Source organism: Typopeltis vanoorti, chromosome 9 (genome assembly GCF_054136105.1).
Source record: "Typopeltis vanoorti isolate ZY-2024b chromosome 9, IOZ_Tvanoo_1.0, whole genome shotgun sequence".
NCBI lineage: Eukaryota > Metazoa > Arthropoda > Arachnida > Uropygi > Thelyphonidae > Typopeltis > Typopeltis vanoorti.
In genome coordinates this window covers 38017116-38036345 of record NC_143557.1, presented here as the reverse complement: position 1 = coordinate 38036345, position 19230 = coordinate 38017116, and the positions used below count along the sequence as shown (strand labels likewise).

Below are 19230 nucleotides of genomic sequence, written 5' to 3'. Positions count from 1 at the left end.
GGACACAATCTGATGTTGCTTTCCTCAGATACCCACTGATTTTATCCCATGCACTGCTAACACTTTCCCCTGCAATATGTTTTGCCATGGGACGGCTGCAAGCTCACTCCAAAGCTTGTTATAACTGCCTAACCTGTAGTTCCATGTATATATTTTCTTAAGAGAGAAATCCATGAATTTTGCAACCTCCCAAGTCAATACCACATGATCGCTCTCACCAATTGGAGGTAACGAGGACACCTTACTTATGCATATATCCTCTGAACTAATGAGTATAAGCCACAAGACAGCACACCCAACCTAAATGGACACAAGATGCCACTGACATACATATATATATTAATTGTTTGTTTTTCAGATACGTATTTCAGTATACATTCAATACTGCCTGTAATAAGATATTAGGTATATTTATTCTTTGCAATATGTCAAAACAATGTCTTTTTTACTTTAACAAATGGTTTTTTCATAGCCTATGAACAGATGATGAGTTTCTAAATTTAATTCTATAAAATGCTACATCCATTGTAAAGCATCTTTTTTTTTTAATTTTTCGTTCATTATTCTACTATATATTTAGAATTATCAACATTTGATCTCCATGGAGTCAGACTCACTGTGGGAGGTACTCACTATTGCATACAATGCTCATCCAACTGAGTCTTAAACTGATTCAATGTGTCCACATCCACGACAAACTCAGGCAATGCATTCCACTCACCAACCACCCTCCATGCAAAGAACCTGCTTTTTTCTCCTTTGCTCACATCCTCCTTATACAGCTTTCAGCAATGGCCTCTTGTTCTACTCCCCTCTCCCATTCTATAAAAAAATCTCTGTCATGTCTACTTGATAACAACTCCTGACCAGCTTATATGTCTCAATCATACCCCCCCCCTCTTCCTCCTATTCACGAGGCTCTCAACTTACATTCTCTCGATCTGTCCTCAATCTGTCCCCGTATTCCACATTCCAAAGACCAAACTAATACATACATCTGTAATTAGCAGGTTTTACTTTTATGCACTTTTTTTTTTAATATTGATATTACCATTACTTGTATTCCATTCTACTGGCATTTGTGCACTTGAATATATTTTATTTAAGAATTTTAATAATCTCTATGATGCATTTGTAAATTCTGATATTCCATGGCAGAGAAAAACAAACCTTGAATCCCTCTTTACAATCTGCAGTGGCTCAAAATGTCCTTGTCCCGTTCACTTACATTCAGTTGCCTATATCCCTCTCCAAATTCCAAAGACCATGCTGACCTTTTCCACTATCTGTCTAAGAAGCTGGATCATCTGAAGTCCAAATGTAGTCTCAACTGAGGACACATTCACAACTCAATGGTTTTCCTTCTTTAATTCCAATCAAAACTGGCAAGCTTTGATTTTGAATTGTTACTGACAAGTGAATATATTGGTGTCTTTGCCAAGACACCAAGATATTCACTTGTCAGTAACAATTCTTTCACAGAAGTTTTCACCAATCTACCAGAATACTTGATAATTGAGTCTCTCCAACATCATTTCTTCTAACCACTTCTCCTGAAAAATACATTGCAGACATCAGCTTTCCTCTTGGTATTCACACCATGACATTATCCTAGTCTCCCTTCTTTCAATCTCAGCCTCATGTCCTTCGACATAATAATATCGAATGGGATGACACGATTTCTACTCCTTTTCTGATCTAGACATCTGCTTCTAACAAGTAACCAAAATAATTCTTACCAGAATGAAGACCCTTCATTCCTCATTCCAACCACAAGCCCAGTCCAGATTGCTATCCTGGTTTTTCAAAAAGCATGATGAGATGAGAACAAGAGGGCATCCCTGAAAGATGTATAAGGAGGATGTGATCACAGGAGTGAGAAGCAGGTTTTTTGCATAGAGTGGTGAATGATTGGAATCAGTGGCGTAACTGCAACTTTTGCTGCCCAGGGCGGTCCCCGAGTTTGCTGCCCCTCTCAATACACACCAAAAATACTAAACGACATATAGAGAAATAAATTAATATACTGTTGATTTTTGAAGTAAAACTTTAATTCCAATATTCTAAAATGTTATTTTTCTTGATTTTCTGTTAGCAGAATCGTCGATGACACTGTCGACGTTTATTTCATCACTCAGTTGCTGTTCTATAGAGAGTATGGCAAGATTTCTTAAATGCAAGATACTCATTGTAGATCTTAGGTAATTCTTAATCAATTTTAATTTAGAAAAACTCCTTTCACAACTAGCAACACTTACAGCAATTGTGAGGAAAATTCGCAATAGTACTATAATATTTGGAACTGAGTTCTTGAGACTATATTTTAGAATAAACTGCAAAAGTTCAAGGGGACCGTCCTTCTGCGTCTCTGTTTTGTCTTGCGTAGCAGCAAACAGAAATAAAACTATGAAGTCTTTTTCTCTCAACGAGGGAACCCTCCTTATTAATGTCATCGTGATCATGATTTAGTTGACATTCATATTTACCATTCAAAAGATTCGATGGAGTATGGAACAGGGCCGGCCCTACGAATTTTGTCGTCCCACGCAATAGCATATTTTGCCACTTCTTCACCTTAAAAAAAATGACATTTTAAAAGCCATGATGTTAAGCTAGTCTTCAACATCTCTGATTATAAATTTTAGTAGTAGCATTAACTAATGAAAATTCATAATTTAATGAAAAATTATCATAAACTATATTTTTTTATAGAAATAGAGAGATAATTAACCCTTTAAAAGGTGGAATTCTGTTCAGAAAATGTGCATCGGCATGGGTAATTAAAATCAAGCAAAGACGCGTTTACTCGTCAAACGCAGAGTAAATGCAAATTTGCCGTCCCAAAAAATTTGTCGCCCCGTGCAAATGCATGTGCTGCATGGTCGGTAGAGCCAGTCTGGTAAGGAAGGCATAATTTTCAGCAAGAAGATGAAGCTGCTGAAATGACGCAGTAATTTCTTGGATCACTCTGTAAAGTAAAAAAAAAAAAACATTTCTCTCCTCAACTACGTTTCGTGTGATAATTCAGCATCCGTGATTCTTCACTTGCCATCAGTTTCTTCTTTCTACACCGACAATCCATGACTATCCCCAGATCATCACAAATTTCTTTAGCGTAAGTTACTGATTGTTAACTAATTCATCCCTATTTTCAGTTAAAAATACTTTTAAAGCCTCGAGTTTTATGTTGCATTGATGAAAAAAAAAAAAGTGTTTTCGCAAATGTGCTGACTGTGGTGCCATTGCTGAGATGCAGCTGCCGCGGTATAAGCGATAAACAAATAAAGCAATTGTCGTGCCATGTGTTTTATTGTTTTATTTTTAAGAATTTGAATTGTAACCGTTTTGTTATATTCATATTTTATTTTAGTTGTAAGTATAGTTGTTAAAACTAATTATTAAGTAATAAAAATTACTAATAACATAAATAAAAGAATCATCGACAAATAAAATTGTCTCACGTGAAAACTCCCAAAAAAGTGTCACCTGGGGCGGACCGCCCCCAACGCACCCCCCCCCCCTAGCTACGCCACTGATTGGAATGCATTGACAGAGCATGGCATCTGCAAATAATGAGTGCAATTAAGGTGCCTCTCATGATGAGTCTGACTCCATAGAGATCTGAACATAATAAGAACAAGTTGAAGAAAAGAATTCTGTGTATCATAAGTTGCTGGAGACCCCAGCATTTCACTTGGTCTGCAAAGTAACACACAACAGCTGAAAAAAGCCCAATGACCAAACAAAACAGACTTTGAAAAGGGAAGCTGAGCTCAAATGGAAGTTGAGCCTTCTGGCCCCCCTTGCCAAGGCCATCAGATGCAACTTCTTCAATGTCTCTTGTATCCAGATGGTATCACTGTAACATCATCCAAACACAAGGCTGACTTCAGGGCATCGTTATTTTCTTCCAATTCCTAAACTGATGAACAAAGCAAAGTATTCTTCACGTACCAAGAACTGCATGCTTCCTATCACACCAAGAATCCTTAAATCTCACTTCTGAACTAACATTGATCATATCCATCTGGTATTTACTCTTCAATATGGAAAGTAGCCTACATATATGCTAGTTAACATTGCAAAAATAGTGACGGTAAAGAAGCATATGTCAGTAACACATAAGGTTTCATATAAATAAAAGATTTATATGAAATATAAATAAATGATAAATAAAAAAAAACTCAATTGAGTTTTTCCCTGGACTTTTTGCAGTGGATACAATGCAACAATTGTTTTATGTATGCACTCAAAAATGTTACAAATTATAAAGTATTAGATTAAATGACAAGAAGGAATGTATTATAGTGTGTTAGAAGTGCAATGAAAGGTTAGGGTGTTCCAAAAATGAGAACTGTGTTACCAGGAATAATCAGGAAATGGATAGAAATGCTTGGAACAATAATAATAGAAATGACATGGAAGTGCTTAGGCAAAAGTTAGTGACAATGAAGACTCAGGTTAAATGTATGGAGGAGGAAACTGAACATTTAAAGAAGAGATTAACTAATGTAAATGAAGAGGTTAATAGAAAGAAGCAAGTATCTAAAGATGATAAGGTGGCTTTGTATGGCAATTCAATCATTAAAGGTGTGGTAAATAATAAAGTGCATAAAACATGTTTTCCAGGTGGTACAATAAAATGAATATCAAATGCTTTGCAAAGAAGGAAGAAACATGTATCTGAATTAGTTGTAGGCACATACAACTTGGAAAGTAAAAAAGAATATAGACAGGAATTTGAAGAAGTTGTTGCCAGAGGTGAAAGATAGTGTCAGTGGGAAAGGTTAGTTTGTTGCCCAGATATGACAGTAGTGAACACAAGAGCAATGATACTGAATGACAAGATGGCTGAATTGTGTCAGGCAAAGAGTATTCAATTTGTAAATGTATAGAATGAATTTGAAGGAAAGTTAGAATGGTTCAAAGCTGATAGAACGCATTTGAATGGGTTCAATGCTGGTCATTTGGAGTAATTATTGTTTAGTAAGGGTACATAAGATTCATATGAAATTATTATCACTAAATGGCAGAGAGCAAGCGAGAGAGAGAGAGAGAGGATTATGAGTCAAAGAGAAAATGATATAAGGGCTAGGGCGTACCCCTTAAGCGACGTGCAGCCACATCGCCCTACAGCTGCGAGAAGTAGACGAGGGCTAACTCATCAAGGGCGGGTGCGGTTAAAGAAGCGAGCCCAACAGGTGGAGAGGATGCTGCGAGTGGGAACACTGAATGTTGGAAGCATGACTGGAAGGGGAAGAGAGGTGGCAGACATGATGAGGAAGAGGAAGTTGGACATTTTATGTGTGCAGGAGACAAGGTGAAAAGGGGGAAAGGCAAAGGAACTGGGAGATGGATATAAATTGTTCTACTCTGAAGCGAATAACGAGGGAAGAAATGGTGTAGGAATTGTGGTGTGTGGCAGAATGAAGGGTGAAGTACTGGACGTGGGTAGAAGGAACGACAGGATCATGCGAATGAAATTGGGTCTTGGAGAAGAGCGGGTGGTCGTATTATGTGTATATGCCCCGCGAGTTGGTTGTACAGCAGAGGAAAAAGATGAGTTCTGGAATGTGTTAGATGAAGAAATGAGGGAATTGAAAGAAAATGAGATGGTGATTGTCGGAGGAGACTTGAACGGGCACATAGGAAGATAGAATAGAGACTGTGAAAGGGTGCATGTTGGCCATGGAGTGGGAATGATGAACCAGGAAGGAGAGAGGGTTGTGGAAACAAATGAGTTCACAATTGCCAATGTTCACAAAAACAAATGAGTTCACAATTGCCAGATCAAATGCTACTGTGTTTGATCTGGCAATTGTGAACTCATTTTTCTACAAGAGGGAAGAACATTTGATAACATTTAATAGTAACAACAGCTCACAAATTGACCACATTTTGACTAGAAGAAAACATCTTAAGGTTGTGACAAATTGTAAAGTAATTCCAACAGATCAAGTAGCACAACAACACCGACTGCTGTGCGCAGACTTTAAAATAAGATCGAAGATAAGAACTTCTGGATGCCATGGGATGAAGACAATTAAGTGGTTTCGCTTAAAAGAGGAGAGTGTGAGGAATCGTTTTAGGGAGAGGGTGTTAGAGAGGATTTCGGATGGACTGGAAAGTGTACAAGTTTGGTGGAAACATAATTCAAAAGTAATCCTGAGCTGTGCAATCGAGGTACTTGATGAGACATCTGGAAAGATTAGAGAGCAGAAGGAGGGTTGGTGGTGGAATAATGATGTACAAGTAGCAGTGACAGCTAAGAGGAAGGCAAAGCAGAAGTGGGATGAGTCAAGAGTGGAAGAGGAGAGAGAGGTGTACAAAGAGAGAAAGCAAGAAGCCAAGAGAGTTGTGGCACAGGCAAAGGCCATGGCATACCAAGATCTGTATGAGCAATTAGAAACAAAGGAAGGACAGAGAAAAATTTACCAACTAGCGAAATGTAGAAATAAAGCAGCAAAGGACATCTTACATGTGAGGCAGATCAAAGATGCTGAAGGAAGAGTATTATGGAGGGATGTGGACATAAGAAACAGATGGAAAATATACTTTGAGGGACTTTTGAATGAGGAAAATGCAAGGACTCACAGAGGAGATGGGCAGCCTTCTGAGGGGATGGTGCAGAACATCAGTAGAATGGAAGTGACAGAGGCCATGAAGAGGATGAGGAATGAAAAATCAGTGGGCCTGACAGAATTCCAGTGGAGGCATGGAAGGCACTGGGGGAAGAGGGAATTGACCTGCTGTGGGACCTGTTCATGAAAGTTTGCCAACAGGAAAATATACCCGAGGAATGGAGGGAGAGTACTCTTGTTCCCATCTACAAGAGTAAAGAGGATGCACAAGACTGTAAAAATTACAGAGGAATAAAGTTGATGTTGATGTCCCACACAATCAAGATCCTAGAAAGGGTTCTTGATGGTAGATTGAGGAAGGAGGTGGAGATTGCAAAGGAACAATTTGGCTTCATGCCTGGTAGATCAACAACAGATGCTAACTTTGGGTTACGGCAGATGATGGAAAAATATTGAGAGAAACAAAGGGAGCTACATCTGGTATTTATTGATCTGGAGAAAGCATACAATAGAGTGCCAAGGCAAGAAGTCTGGAGGTGTCTGAGGGAGAAGAAGGTGCCGGAGAAATATGTCAGGTTGGTGAGGGAAATGTACAGAAATGTGAAGACAAGTGTTCGGACCTGTCTGGGACAGACAGAAAGTTTTCAAGTAACAGTTGGCTTGCATCAAGGGTCAGCATTAAGTCCATTTCTGTTTAATATTGTGATGGAGGTGGTAACAGAGGAGGTGAGAGAAGATGCACCTTGGATAATGTTGTATGCAGATGACATCTTGCTGTGTGTAGATTCAAGAGAAGAAGCGGGAACTAAACTGGAAAGATGGAGAAAAGTACTGGAAGAGAGAGGTATGAGACTGAGCAGAAGTAAGACAGAGTATATGTGTTGCGCAGTGGGCGGCGGCCAGGAGACAGATCTGGAGCTGGAAGGAAATGTCATCAGGAAGGTGAGAGACTTTAGATACTTAGGTTCAACAGTGGAAGAAGATGGAGGAGCTGAGAAGGAACTGGGATGCAGGATACAAGCAGGTTGAAGGAACTGGAGGGAGATGGCTGGAGTGCTATGCGATAAGAGGGTGCCGATCAATCTGAAAGGCAAAATTTATAGGACAGTAGTGAGGCCAGCTATGACATATGCTATAGAAAGTATGGCCCTGAGGAAAAATAACAGCAGCAAGATGGAAGTAGCAGAGATGAGAATGCTTAGGTGGATGTGCGGTGTGACGAGAAAGGATCGTTTGAGAAATGACTATGTCAGGGGAACTGAAAGTTACGAACTTAGGAGCAAAAATACAGGAGGCAAGGATGAGATGGTTTGGTCATGTGATGAGGAGGGAGGACGAATATGTGGGAAGAAGGGTCATGCAGATGGATGTGAAAGGAAGGAGGAAGCGTGGGCGGCGAAAGAAGAGATGGAGGGAGCTGGTAGAAGAGGACTGGAAGATGAAGAACCTGGATGTGGTGACAGCCCAAGACAGGAAGGTGTGGAAGAGACTCATTACAAACAGCGACCCCACTTAAGTGGGAGAAGCTGAAGAAGAAGAAGAAGAGAGAGAGAGAGAGAGGTTGAGAAAGGACAGAGAGAATAGGGATGCAAAAGTGAGTAAGTGATAATGGCAGGGAAGATTGATGCAGTGCAAAACATTGGGAATGATAAGGATGTGAATGAAAATCAGAGTCAGAATCATGGAAACAAGGATGGTCAAAACAAAGAGAGAAGTGTACAATAGCAGAAAGAGTACAGAGTGATGGTGGTGAGGAGATTGTTATGCTTGTATACTAATGTATGAAACATCAGAAATAAAGAGGACGAGTTTGTAGCATTGATAGAATTAGTATGCCCAAAGATTATTGGTACAAGGGAAACTTGGTTGAATGAGGATGATACTGTCAGGAGTAGAAATGGCAAAATATAGAATTTTCCAAAAGAACAGGAAGGTGAAGAGAGAAAGGGAGGTACTGTTAATGATAGCAGAGGAATTGTGTTCTTCAAGAGTGAAAGTGGAAAACAGTAGTGCTTGAATATTCTGAAATTATTTGGTGTAAAGTTGAGCTCAATATAATAGCAGTGTATATCTAATACACTGGCGTCCAAAATCTACGGACAAACATTATTTACAAAGATTACAACCAGAAATTCAGACAAATCAACATATAGCAATTTATATGACTGATGATTCTGAGTAGAAAGTGGTTATTACACATTCAAATTTTTGAAATCACCTACAAAGGGGTTTTACCAAAATTTACGAAGGATTGTAAATTGCGACAAGCTGATTTTCGAAATCTTTTTTTTTTTTTTTTAACAGGAAAAGCGACATCTGCTACTGCTAGTAAGCATTCTTTTACTATTTCTCCATCAGAGAATGATTCCATTATTTTTGCCAACATTTGACTAACAATGTAGCTTGCACGAACTGCAGTATCTGCAGGTAATGAAGCAGCTTTAAATACATTTTGCGTTTTTTAAAATTTTTTGCAGTTGATTCACTTTGTCTTTGTGCAACTGTCCTTGCAAATTGTCAAATTTTGAAGAATGTTTAGTTTTATAATGCCTCTTGATGTTATATTCCTTGAGAACAGATATCTTTTCACAACATATTAAGCAAATAGTTCTTTCATGCAAGTAAAATATTAGTCGCATGTCCATCTTTTGTTAAACTGACAATTTTCATCCACAACTTTGTGTTTACTAAATTTTGAACTCAATGAATAAACACAGGGTTCTGTTTGTAAAAAATAAATAAATAAATTGTAAAGATGCAATTTTTTAAAAGAAAAAATTATATTACCATTATAAATTTATAATTTGCTTAGGTTTTGAAAGAACTTGTATAAATAAGTTTATTCAAGAATAATGCAACCACTTTCATATATCGTTCTTGAAATAATCATCAAGAGAATTGCTAATATCACACTATATACTTGTTTTTAACACACACACACACACACACACACACACACACACACACATATATAAAAAACAAGTACATAATTTCTTAGTATCTTTAGAATATATATTCTAACGTCCGGCTCACGAGTTGCCAGCAAAGGTTGGTCAATTGGAAGAGCCTCTGCTACCAATGGCTCAGTTGCGGTTAGTAGTTGGAAAGGGGTCAATTGTTCGATGCTGTTGGCACACTCTCACTCAATGAGTCTTTGGACTACCTGGAGGTGTCAAATAATAATAATAATAATAATATATATATGTTAGATTTTTTAATGATTTTTTAATGATTTTTTTATTTATTAGATTTTTTTAATCTAATAAATGTATTAAAATTTAAAATTTCAGATCTAAATGAGATAGCCAAAGATTATGGTATGATAATATCAACAGAAAAATCAAAAACTATGGCCTTTAAAGGACAAGATCCAGCAAGAACCAAGATAGTAATAGATAACAAGATCTTAGAACAGGTGAATTCATTTAACTACCTAGGATGTATGATCACATATGAAAATGAAAAAGATATAAACGTAAAAATTGCAAAATATTTAAAAATAACAGGTGTAATTAACTCTATATTTAAACCAAACCTAGTTCAAAAACAAACCAGACTAAAAGCACACAATACATTAGCCTTTGAAAGTTTATTTTTCACTTGGTTAGAGTATAATAAATTTAGTTTAATCCTTTATCCAAGTGTGAGCAAACAAAGTTTGCGCCTGAAGATACTTTCGAAATCTAGGGTAAGGTAGTACAACACCGGGGAACTCGTAGCAAAGGTGGACCAAGCTAACATCACTCCTATCTCAGCTTGGTCCACCTTTGCTATGAGTTTCCCAGTGTTGTACCACCTTACCCCAGTCCTGAAGATATTTTCAGGCGCAAACATTGTTTGCTCACACTTGGATAAAAAATTAAACTAAATTTATTATAGTCTAACCAAGTAAAAAATAAACTTTCAACATCTTCTCTAAATCCAGAGTAATTTAATAAAATGGTGGCACACTTTTTGGCAACTTGTATAGGTAAAGATGACCTTGCCATTGCTTCTGCCTGGTGTCTCCACTTCTAGGCCTGGATCCCACTGAAGAAACCTCGATAAAGGTCGAAACTAGTCTGGGTAGTGGCCCTTCCCTTAATGCGTAACATTATACATGTCTGCAAGGAGATGTGTTTTGCATTATGGGAGATACTGAGATAGGAGTAATGTTATCTTGGTCCACCTTTGCTACGAGTTGCCCGGTGTTGTACTACATTACCGCAGTCCTGATGATATTTTCAGGCCCAAACTTTGTTTGCTCACACTTGGATAAAGGATTAAACGAAATTTATTATAATACATTAGCCCTACCAGTCTTAATGTATGGAAGCGAAATCTGGACAATAAAACAAAAAGACAAACAAAGATTAATAACAGCAGAAATGAAGTTTATGAGAAAAACTGCAAAGTATACCCTATTTGATCACAAAAGAAATGAAGAAATTATGAAAGAATTAAACCAAGAACCAGTAATAGAAAAATTTTAAAAATATAAACATAAATGGATGGAACACGTTCAGAGAATGAAAACAGAAAGATTACCAAAACAAGCCTTAAAGTACAAGCCATTAGGAAAAAGAAAACTAGGACGTCCTCTAAAACAATTCAACGATGACTTCTAAGGCCGAAACAGGCCATGCTAGACCTAAATCCTTGATATGCATGATGATGAAAATTTAAAATGAAAAAATTAATGAATAATTTGTAGGTTATGATTTTAAATGAAAAAATTAATGCATAATTTGTAGGTTATGTCTTATACTGCGAAGAAGAATTTTTTATTTTTTATTTTCAAAAAATTTGACATGAAAATTGTGAGTCGTCCAATACACTAGTGCATCTTATAAGCTGAAAAATATGGTAAATAAATACTCTGGAAGAGAATTTACCCTTCAATTAAGCATAAGCAAATAATACATAGTAATATACAACAGGTACTGTGCACTATGGATTACAGCAATCTGACATGAAGAGATATTAGCCTCGATATGTTTTATAACCCTATATACAAGCAGTTCAAGACCTAAAACATGACAGTACCATGTGTAGGCAAGGGCTCATGTAATCTTTTGGGGAAACTGTTCCAAAGAGCAGAAGTGTAGGGAATGAAAGAAGATGGAAAGTTGGTTGATGTTTGAAGTCGGATTGTAAATAGGTGTTGACTAGAAGATACAACATAATGATACAATGGTAACATCTAGAAGATACATCTTCTATATGTTACCACTGTATCATCAGGATGTATCATCAGAGGTGAGAACATGGAATGATAGAAACTCCCACATTCTTGGCAATGGACTAGAATGCTCAACTGCCATTTAAATAGTAGACAAGCCTAGTGTGTCCAGCCCTTACAAAGTCTGCTTTGGATTTGTTGATAATTTGTATTTCAACTGTTAAGAGCCATAGTATAAGCTGCATGAGTAGCTGGAATTTTTGACTTGATGAGAATATGTTAAATTTTTGACTTGGACTGCTTTGGAACAATCGTTGGAAAACCAGGATTTGGATACACATTGAGGGGCTTGAGTGAGGTGGAGAATATATATAAAAACAAAAAGCACTCATCCCAGTAGGAATAACTTCTGTTATTAGATCAGAGCAGGCACTAGGATCAAAAGTAGTAATCAGGACATGAAAACAAGGCACAGAAATTCCAAAAGTCATCCCAAATGGCTGTGTTGTAATGCGATAAAATATAAGGCTGAGAATGACTGGGAGAAGAAACACCTATAGAAAAGGAAACATGAACAAGGTTATGATCTAACTTGCCAAAAAAAGGAGAGCTAACAACATTGCCAGTGTGTTTGGAGGGAGAGCCGATTAGAGTAAGTCCTGGGTGTTGGGAGAATGATGAGGATTATAGAATTCTAGTTGGATGTTGAAGAATTTGTGTTAATCATTACTGACAGCAAACAGTTCAGCTCTCTTCCAGCTTGCTCTGAAGTTGGAGAAGGGAAGCCAGTCTAAATTGTGAATACCAAAATCACAAAAGAAGTTTCTCTCACTACTAGGGTAATTAGAATATGATTGACTTTCAGAGCTAAACAGTCACACAAGCCAATAAAGTCATCAGGGGGAAGAGGCAGCGAATGAAGGTAACAAAGTGAAGTAAGAAAATCTTGACTGAAAGCAGATGATATAAAGGGATTCCATTTTTGTAGGATATCAGAACTGACAGATGCACAAGTCAGCCCTTCTTATGAAAGACATCATGAAAGAAGTAACGAAAAAAGTTGAAGTCAGATATTGCGAAGGATGCCAGTTGTGGTTCAGTGATGAAGGACAGATTGGGTTTGATGTCAATAGGCAGTGGTGCAGGTCAATGATATCAGAACTGAGACTTCGGATGTTAGTAAAGTCAATGTTTGTTTGTTTGTTTTTTTGGTACCATCTTTGATATTTTTTTTGAGATTTTTATGAGTGTTTTGTAAGAGATTTTATACTATCTATCAGAAAAATGAGTAAAAATAATGAGAAATTGTATAGAGCAGGAGCATGCAAGAAGGATGAAGGACTCATAGTCACCACCACTCATACAGAGAGTACCCAGGTGCCCAGACTACAACCCAAGCATGGCTTCAGATGGTGTCCCCTGCAAGCTGTATACTCTGAGTTTGTCCTCACAAGCTGGCAAAGCAAGCAGTAGCAGAATTATTCACCAGTTTTTCTGGCATCCTCCAGAAGTATTATCAACAGATTCAGTTCTGTGTACTGTCTGGCAGTCATCCTGAAGAAACTGCTTTACTGCTATACATTAAAATAAAGGAGGTCCCTAGTTAAATAATTATTGTACAGAAAGCATTAATAGAAATGTCTTCAATGAATGCAAGAAGGAAGGAGGGAGGGAACAGAAACTGGAAACTACACAAGAAACAAAACAACATAGCATTGGTCACTTCATGCCTCCAATAAGCTGGGTGATGATGTTTCACTGAAGAATGAAAGACATTATCTCCAAGACCTATTTTTGGCATTTCCTCCAAGTAGGGTAGGTATGTGTTTTTAGATGGCAACAGTCACCACACCAAAGCCCCCCCCCCATTTGTGCAAACAGGCCATACCACAAGAAAGTGGATTATGGCTTGGTTGTGAGATGTTATGTATTGCACAATCACCAGTCCATACAAGTGGCCTAGTTGTGATGACATTACTTCATGTGCAAACTTTTGCACATGAAGAATGAAAACAAGAGTATAATTTTTTATTTTCAAGTATAATTTACTTTCTAACCATAATCTTGGTTTTTAAAAAAACAGTTATCAGTTCTCCCATGAATAAGATAAACAAATATAGTGAAAGAGGACCTGTCTCTCACCTGATCTACTCAAACACAATCTTGGAATTAATCAGAAATTACTAGTATTACATGATATCTCTGAGGGGTTAATCATAAGTGGGCACTTTTCTCCACACAACAACCATCTACACCTCTTTATCCTCTTATCTACAAACAGCACTTTATTGAAATGCATATCATATAGTTCCATAGCCAAGAAGGGCCATATAAAAAAAAAAAAATAATGATGATGCATCAAATATGTATATGTATACTACAAAACACTGCAATCCAAGTTATAAAATCAGATGAAAACATAGTTGCAGAAATATTTTCAAAATTTTGTGGATGGTTTTGATACTTAACAAAAAAATAATAAATCATGCATTGGTAAAGACTTCTGCTGATATATGAAAACAGCTTCACTGGTAGATTGTATCAGAGTGCCACTGTGACTACTAAAATTTTACTGAATGGTAAATTTTATGTTTGAAAATGCTACATATAGAATTACAGGAATTAAAAGTGATGCAGCTGATTATGGAATGCCAGCATCTGAATTTAGACATAATTCATTACATTATCAAGAAAGAGAAATTCAAAAATAATTATCCTTATTCATGATTATTTTGCAGGTATATCACGAACGAAACAATATATAAATAATATAGCTAAAAAAAAAGTGTTTCTTTCCAAGGTTGGATGGGGAGTGGGGGTGAAAGACAAACAAATACACCATTAAGAGAATGACAGAAGACACTATATGAATACTCATTTTCAAAAAGTACTCAAAGTATTTTGTTTTACTCAGTTTTGCAACTGATTAGCAAAACAAATTGGCATTTAACTTTTGTTTTTCTTTTATCATCATCGGTAACATCCGCAGTCTTTCATACCGATGAAATTAAACTCGAATGCGCTTTACTCTTAATAATATATTATTCAATATTTTATTACTTTTTATTGCTAACTATTTTTAGAGACTTTCCTATATTTATAACTTTTTTTTTTTTTTTGGCCAAATAAAAATACGGAAATTTGGATTGCGTCCCAAAATGGTATATCCATCCAAAGCCCGGTTACCCATTTCTGCTAACATAGCTACAAAAACAATAACAATAAACAACACCGTGGAAAATATTTTTCTTATCAACAATATAGTATATGCAAAATCTCTCATTGAACTGTATACCCTTCACAGCATCTTTAATAACCTTGAAATGAAGAAGCCGGTTGCAGATATATAAAGTATCAAAATAACTTTTAAAATAACAATGATAATAATACATATGTAATCACATCTTTCTTTTTAATATATAAATCTCCTCAGGTTTCAAAAATGGTGATAAAATATTTACCCAGTTGCACGCCAAACCAACACGTAGAGCCATTCTCAAATTTACTACTCTTCTTTCCAGATGGATCCAAATCAAGATGAAATACTACGTACTACAACGCCCACTGAAGGACTGAAACTTAAAGGCATATACTGTACATGTGTGCATATACGCATTATATATATATATATATATATATATATATATATATATATATATATATATATATATATATATATATATATATATATATATATATATATATATATATATATATATATCTGTAAAAATTCAGATGCGCATCAAAAAAAAAAATGTTTTTTTTCACCATCTGAATTAAAAATGGTCTATTTAACATTATTAATAGAAACGCATCCGGCTGTAGAAGTTAGGAGGATTTCTTAATTCTCAGGAAACGTGCGTGTGTATTAACATTCTATCCACAGAGCAGGAAACAGGAAAGTACAAATACAGCGTAATGCAGTTTTGATTTCTGAATCATCATGGAACTGATCCGGAAACAGGGCCGGCTCTAGTGACAGTGAAAGATGTACATTTGCACGGGGCGTCAAGTTTTTTGCGGCGGTAAAATTGGCATAAACTGTACGAAAAATAAGGGGGAAGGGGCGGCAAAATATGCTACTACACGGGGTGGCAAAATTCCCAGCGGCGGCTCTATCCGGAAACCAACCCATAAGGCTTAGAATTAAATATTTAGCATTACTTAAAATGAGTTCAAAAGTAAATACAAACAAACAAACAAAACCTGAATATTCTTGAAGGAAAATATGATAATTTTATTTGTTGAACTTTTAAATTTGCTTATTGCAAAAAATAAATAAATAAATAAAATCAGCTAACGCCTTTTATTTTCGTATAGGGAGTAGGTGAGGTCTGTTTGAATATTTTATTTTAATACTATTGAAATGTAGTACTACTTTAATTAAATAAAAAATAAATAAACAGTGTAAATTTTATTCGTAAAGCCATTCTCAAGTTTGCTACTCCTCTTTACAGATGGATCCAAATCAAGATTAAATACTATATACAGGTTTATTTTTTTATTTAATTTATTTTGTTTTGTTTTATTTTATTATTATTATTTTGAAAACAGGTATTGTAGCCAGGCTCTATCTTTTATGCTTCAATGTTAGTAGGATCAAACAATCAATGAATAAAGGCTTTTCAGTTTTTGGGAAAGAGAGAGAGAGAGAGAGAATTGAACTGTAATAGTATGAATACTTGTGAATTAATGAACTTGTAAGAAAACTTCTTGTCATGGCGGCTAGAATTGAATCTATAGCAATCGTTCTTCATGAGGCATAGTGCTACAGAGGCAAAAGCTATTTTCATACAGTGCTACACAGCCTCATCGAACATAATAATAATAATTATTATTATTATTACGTGACACCTCCAAGGAGTCCAAAGGCTCATTGAGGGAGGGCAGCTACTCTACAACTCTCCATCTCCACCAACTAGAGTGAGGTGCTTCATCTACACCAACTACATGTACTACCCCACCACAACCACTAGTATTTTCACAGACAATCACAAACATTCATGACCACGGCGGGATTCGAAACCGCAGCCTGGCCGAGTGCTTAGCGTTTACCACTCGGCCAACCTGGCCGGCCCACGAGGTCACCATATCGACGCCGTGCTTAGTGCGGAAACTCGATCAACATAGGACAAAAAGTGCAGAGCACCCAGCCTCAAAACCGTCCTCCAATTCAGGCTCCAAGTAGCTAGATTACAGGAGCATGCTGCCACTCTCTGCCATACTGTGCTGAACTTAATAATAAATCTGAAACAGAATGACACTGAAAATGCAAAAAGTTCAGAAACGAAAAGTGTGCCTAGAAATATGAAACTACAAGAATACAGTATAATAAAACCAAAAGAAAAAACAAACACCTTACCACACAAAGAACTTGGAAAACCGAATAGCATATAGATCAGCCAACCTTAACAATGATTGTCTGTTAGCCGTTTCGAAAGAAATAGCATCAGTTTATGGTAGATGAAAATTAACTAGTCTTTATCATTCCATTATGATATAACTGGAATAGTGCACATGTGGTTCTCTCAACTTGGCAACGGTTTACAGGAGACCTTTACTGGCCATCCATCATCATTTCACATTCGAAGATTACTTCGAACTAGAAATGACCTTTGCCGATTATCACAAATAATTGAACACGTCACTTTAAGACAATATATCGTTTATTTGCCATTCATAGGCGGTACCTACCAAATTTTGGTAGATTCATCATCATCATCATCACACGTATCAAGGATTTAGGCCTAGCATGGCCTGTTCCGGCCTTAGAAGTCATCATTGAATCGTTTAAGAGGACGTCCTGGTTTTCTTTTTCCTAATGGCTTGTACTTTAAGGCTTGTTTTGGTAATCTTTCTGTTTTCATTCTTTGAACGTGTTCCATCCATTTATGTTTATATTTTTAAAATTTTTCAATTACTGGTTCTTGGTTTAGTTCTTTCATGATATCTTCGTTTCTTTTGTGATCAAATAGGGTATACTTTGCAATTTTTCCCATAAACTTCATTTCTGCTGTTGTTAATCTTTGTTTGTCTTTTTGTTTTATTGTCCAGATTTCGCTATCATACATTAAGACCGGTAGGACTAATGTATTGTATACTTTTAGCCTGGTTTGTTTTTGAACTAGGTTTGGTTTAAATATAGAGTTAATTACTCCTGTTATTTTTAAATATTTTGCAATTTTTACGTTTATATCTTTTTCATTTTCATATGTGATCGTACATCCTAGGTAGTTAAATGAATTCACCTGTTTTCTAAGATCTTGTTATCTGTTACTATTTTAGTTCTTGCTGGATCTTGTCCTTTAAAGGCCATGGTTTTTGATTTTTCTGTTGATATTATCATACCATAATCTTTGGATATCTCATTTAGATCTAAAATAGCTTTCTGTAAGTTATCTTCAGAATTTGTAATTATTATTTGGTCGTCTGCAAAGAGGAGAGTGTTTAAGTTAACTGTAGCTGAAAGTTTAATTCCTTGATGTAAATTTTTACTCCATTTTATTATTATTTCATTTAAGTAGATATTAAAAAGAGTTGCTGAGAGGGGACATCCCTGTCGGACCCCTTGGTTTATCTCTCTTGTATATGATAGCTCGTGATTTATTCTTATTTGTATTTGATTATTTTCATATATACTTGTGATAGCTTTTAGGATATTATTCGGTATTTGTCTTTCTTTTAATATGTTAAATAATATGTTTCTTTTAACTTTGTCAAATGCTTTTTCGAAGTCAATAAATGCAATATGTGTTTCCAAATTATATTCTCTTCTTTTCTCTATTATTAATTTTAGGCAAAAGGCTGGGTCTATACATGATCGTCCTTTTCTAAATCCATTCTGTACCTCTAGAATAAAGTTTTCGGAATATTTCATTAGTTTGTTATTTAAGATTCTGCTTTATATTTTGTAACAGGAATTTAGTATACTGATACCTCTATAGTTTTTAGGGTCATCTGTATTACCTTTCTTAAAGATAGGAATCACAATTGCTTTTTTCCATTCTATTGGGGGGATACCAGTTGAGTAAATTTTATTTAAAAATAATAAGAGTCTTCCTTTGAATCTTGTTCCTGCGTATTTATATAGTTCTGAACCTAGCTTATCTTCTCCAGGTGATTTTCCGTTTCTTGTTTCTTTCAGGACGATTTCTAATTCTTCTTCAGTTATTTCCTTTAAAAAAAATCAGCTAACGCCTTTTTATTCCCGTATACGAGGAGTAGACGAGGCCATTTAGCCCTATCTAACTTTTGGAGACTGAGTGGGCAGTTCAATCTCCACTGGTACCAATCAGAGGTAGATGGCCCAAGGCTATCACTAATTAAGCGGTACACAGTGAAGAGAGACGGCTCAAATGTGCCGCCACCTCGTGGTCCCTAACCCTAACACAATATATTTAATGTCTGAAATAATGTGGGTTCTACGGTCGATTTTCTTGAGTTTACAGGACGAAAAACCCGAGTTTCCGGGAGGAAAAAATTTCCTTT

General features: G+C 36.2%; 1 protein-coding gene across 1 annotated transcript in view; it reads right to left on the bottom strand.

Annotated features, from left to right (window-relative positions):
- Positions 1 to 15298, bottom strand: part of LOC150102982 (aconitate hydratase, mitochondrial-like) — a 451613-nt gene extending 436315 nt beyond the window's left edge. Inside the window, exon 1 of the mRNA XM_090398314.1 lies at positions 15204 to 15298. Within this exon, the coding sequence (XP_090254440.1) occupies positions 15204 to 15236 (33 nt within the window). The 5' untranslated portion in view covers positions 15237 to 15298. The remainder of the gene's footprint in view (positions 1 to 15203) is intronic.
- Between the last annotated feature and the right edge of the window lie 3932 nt (positions 15299 to 19230).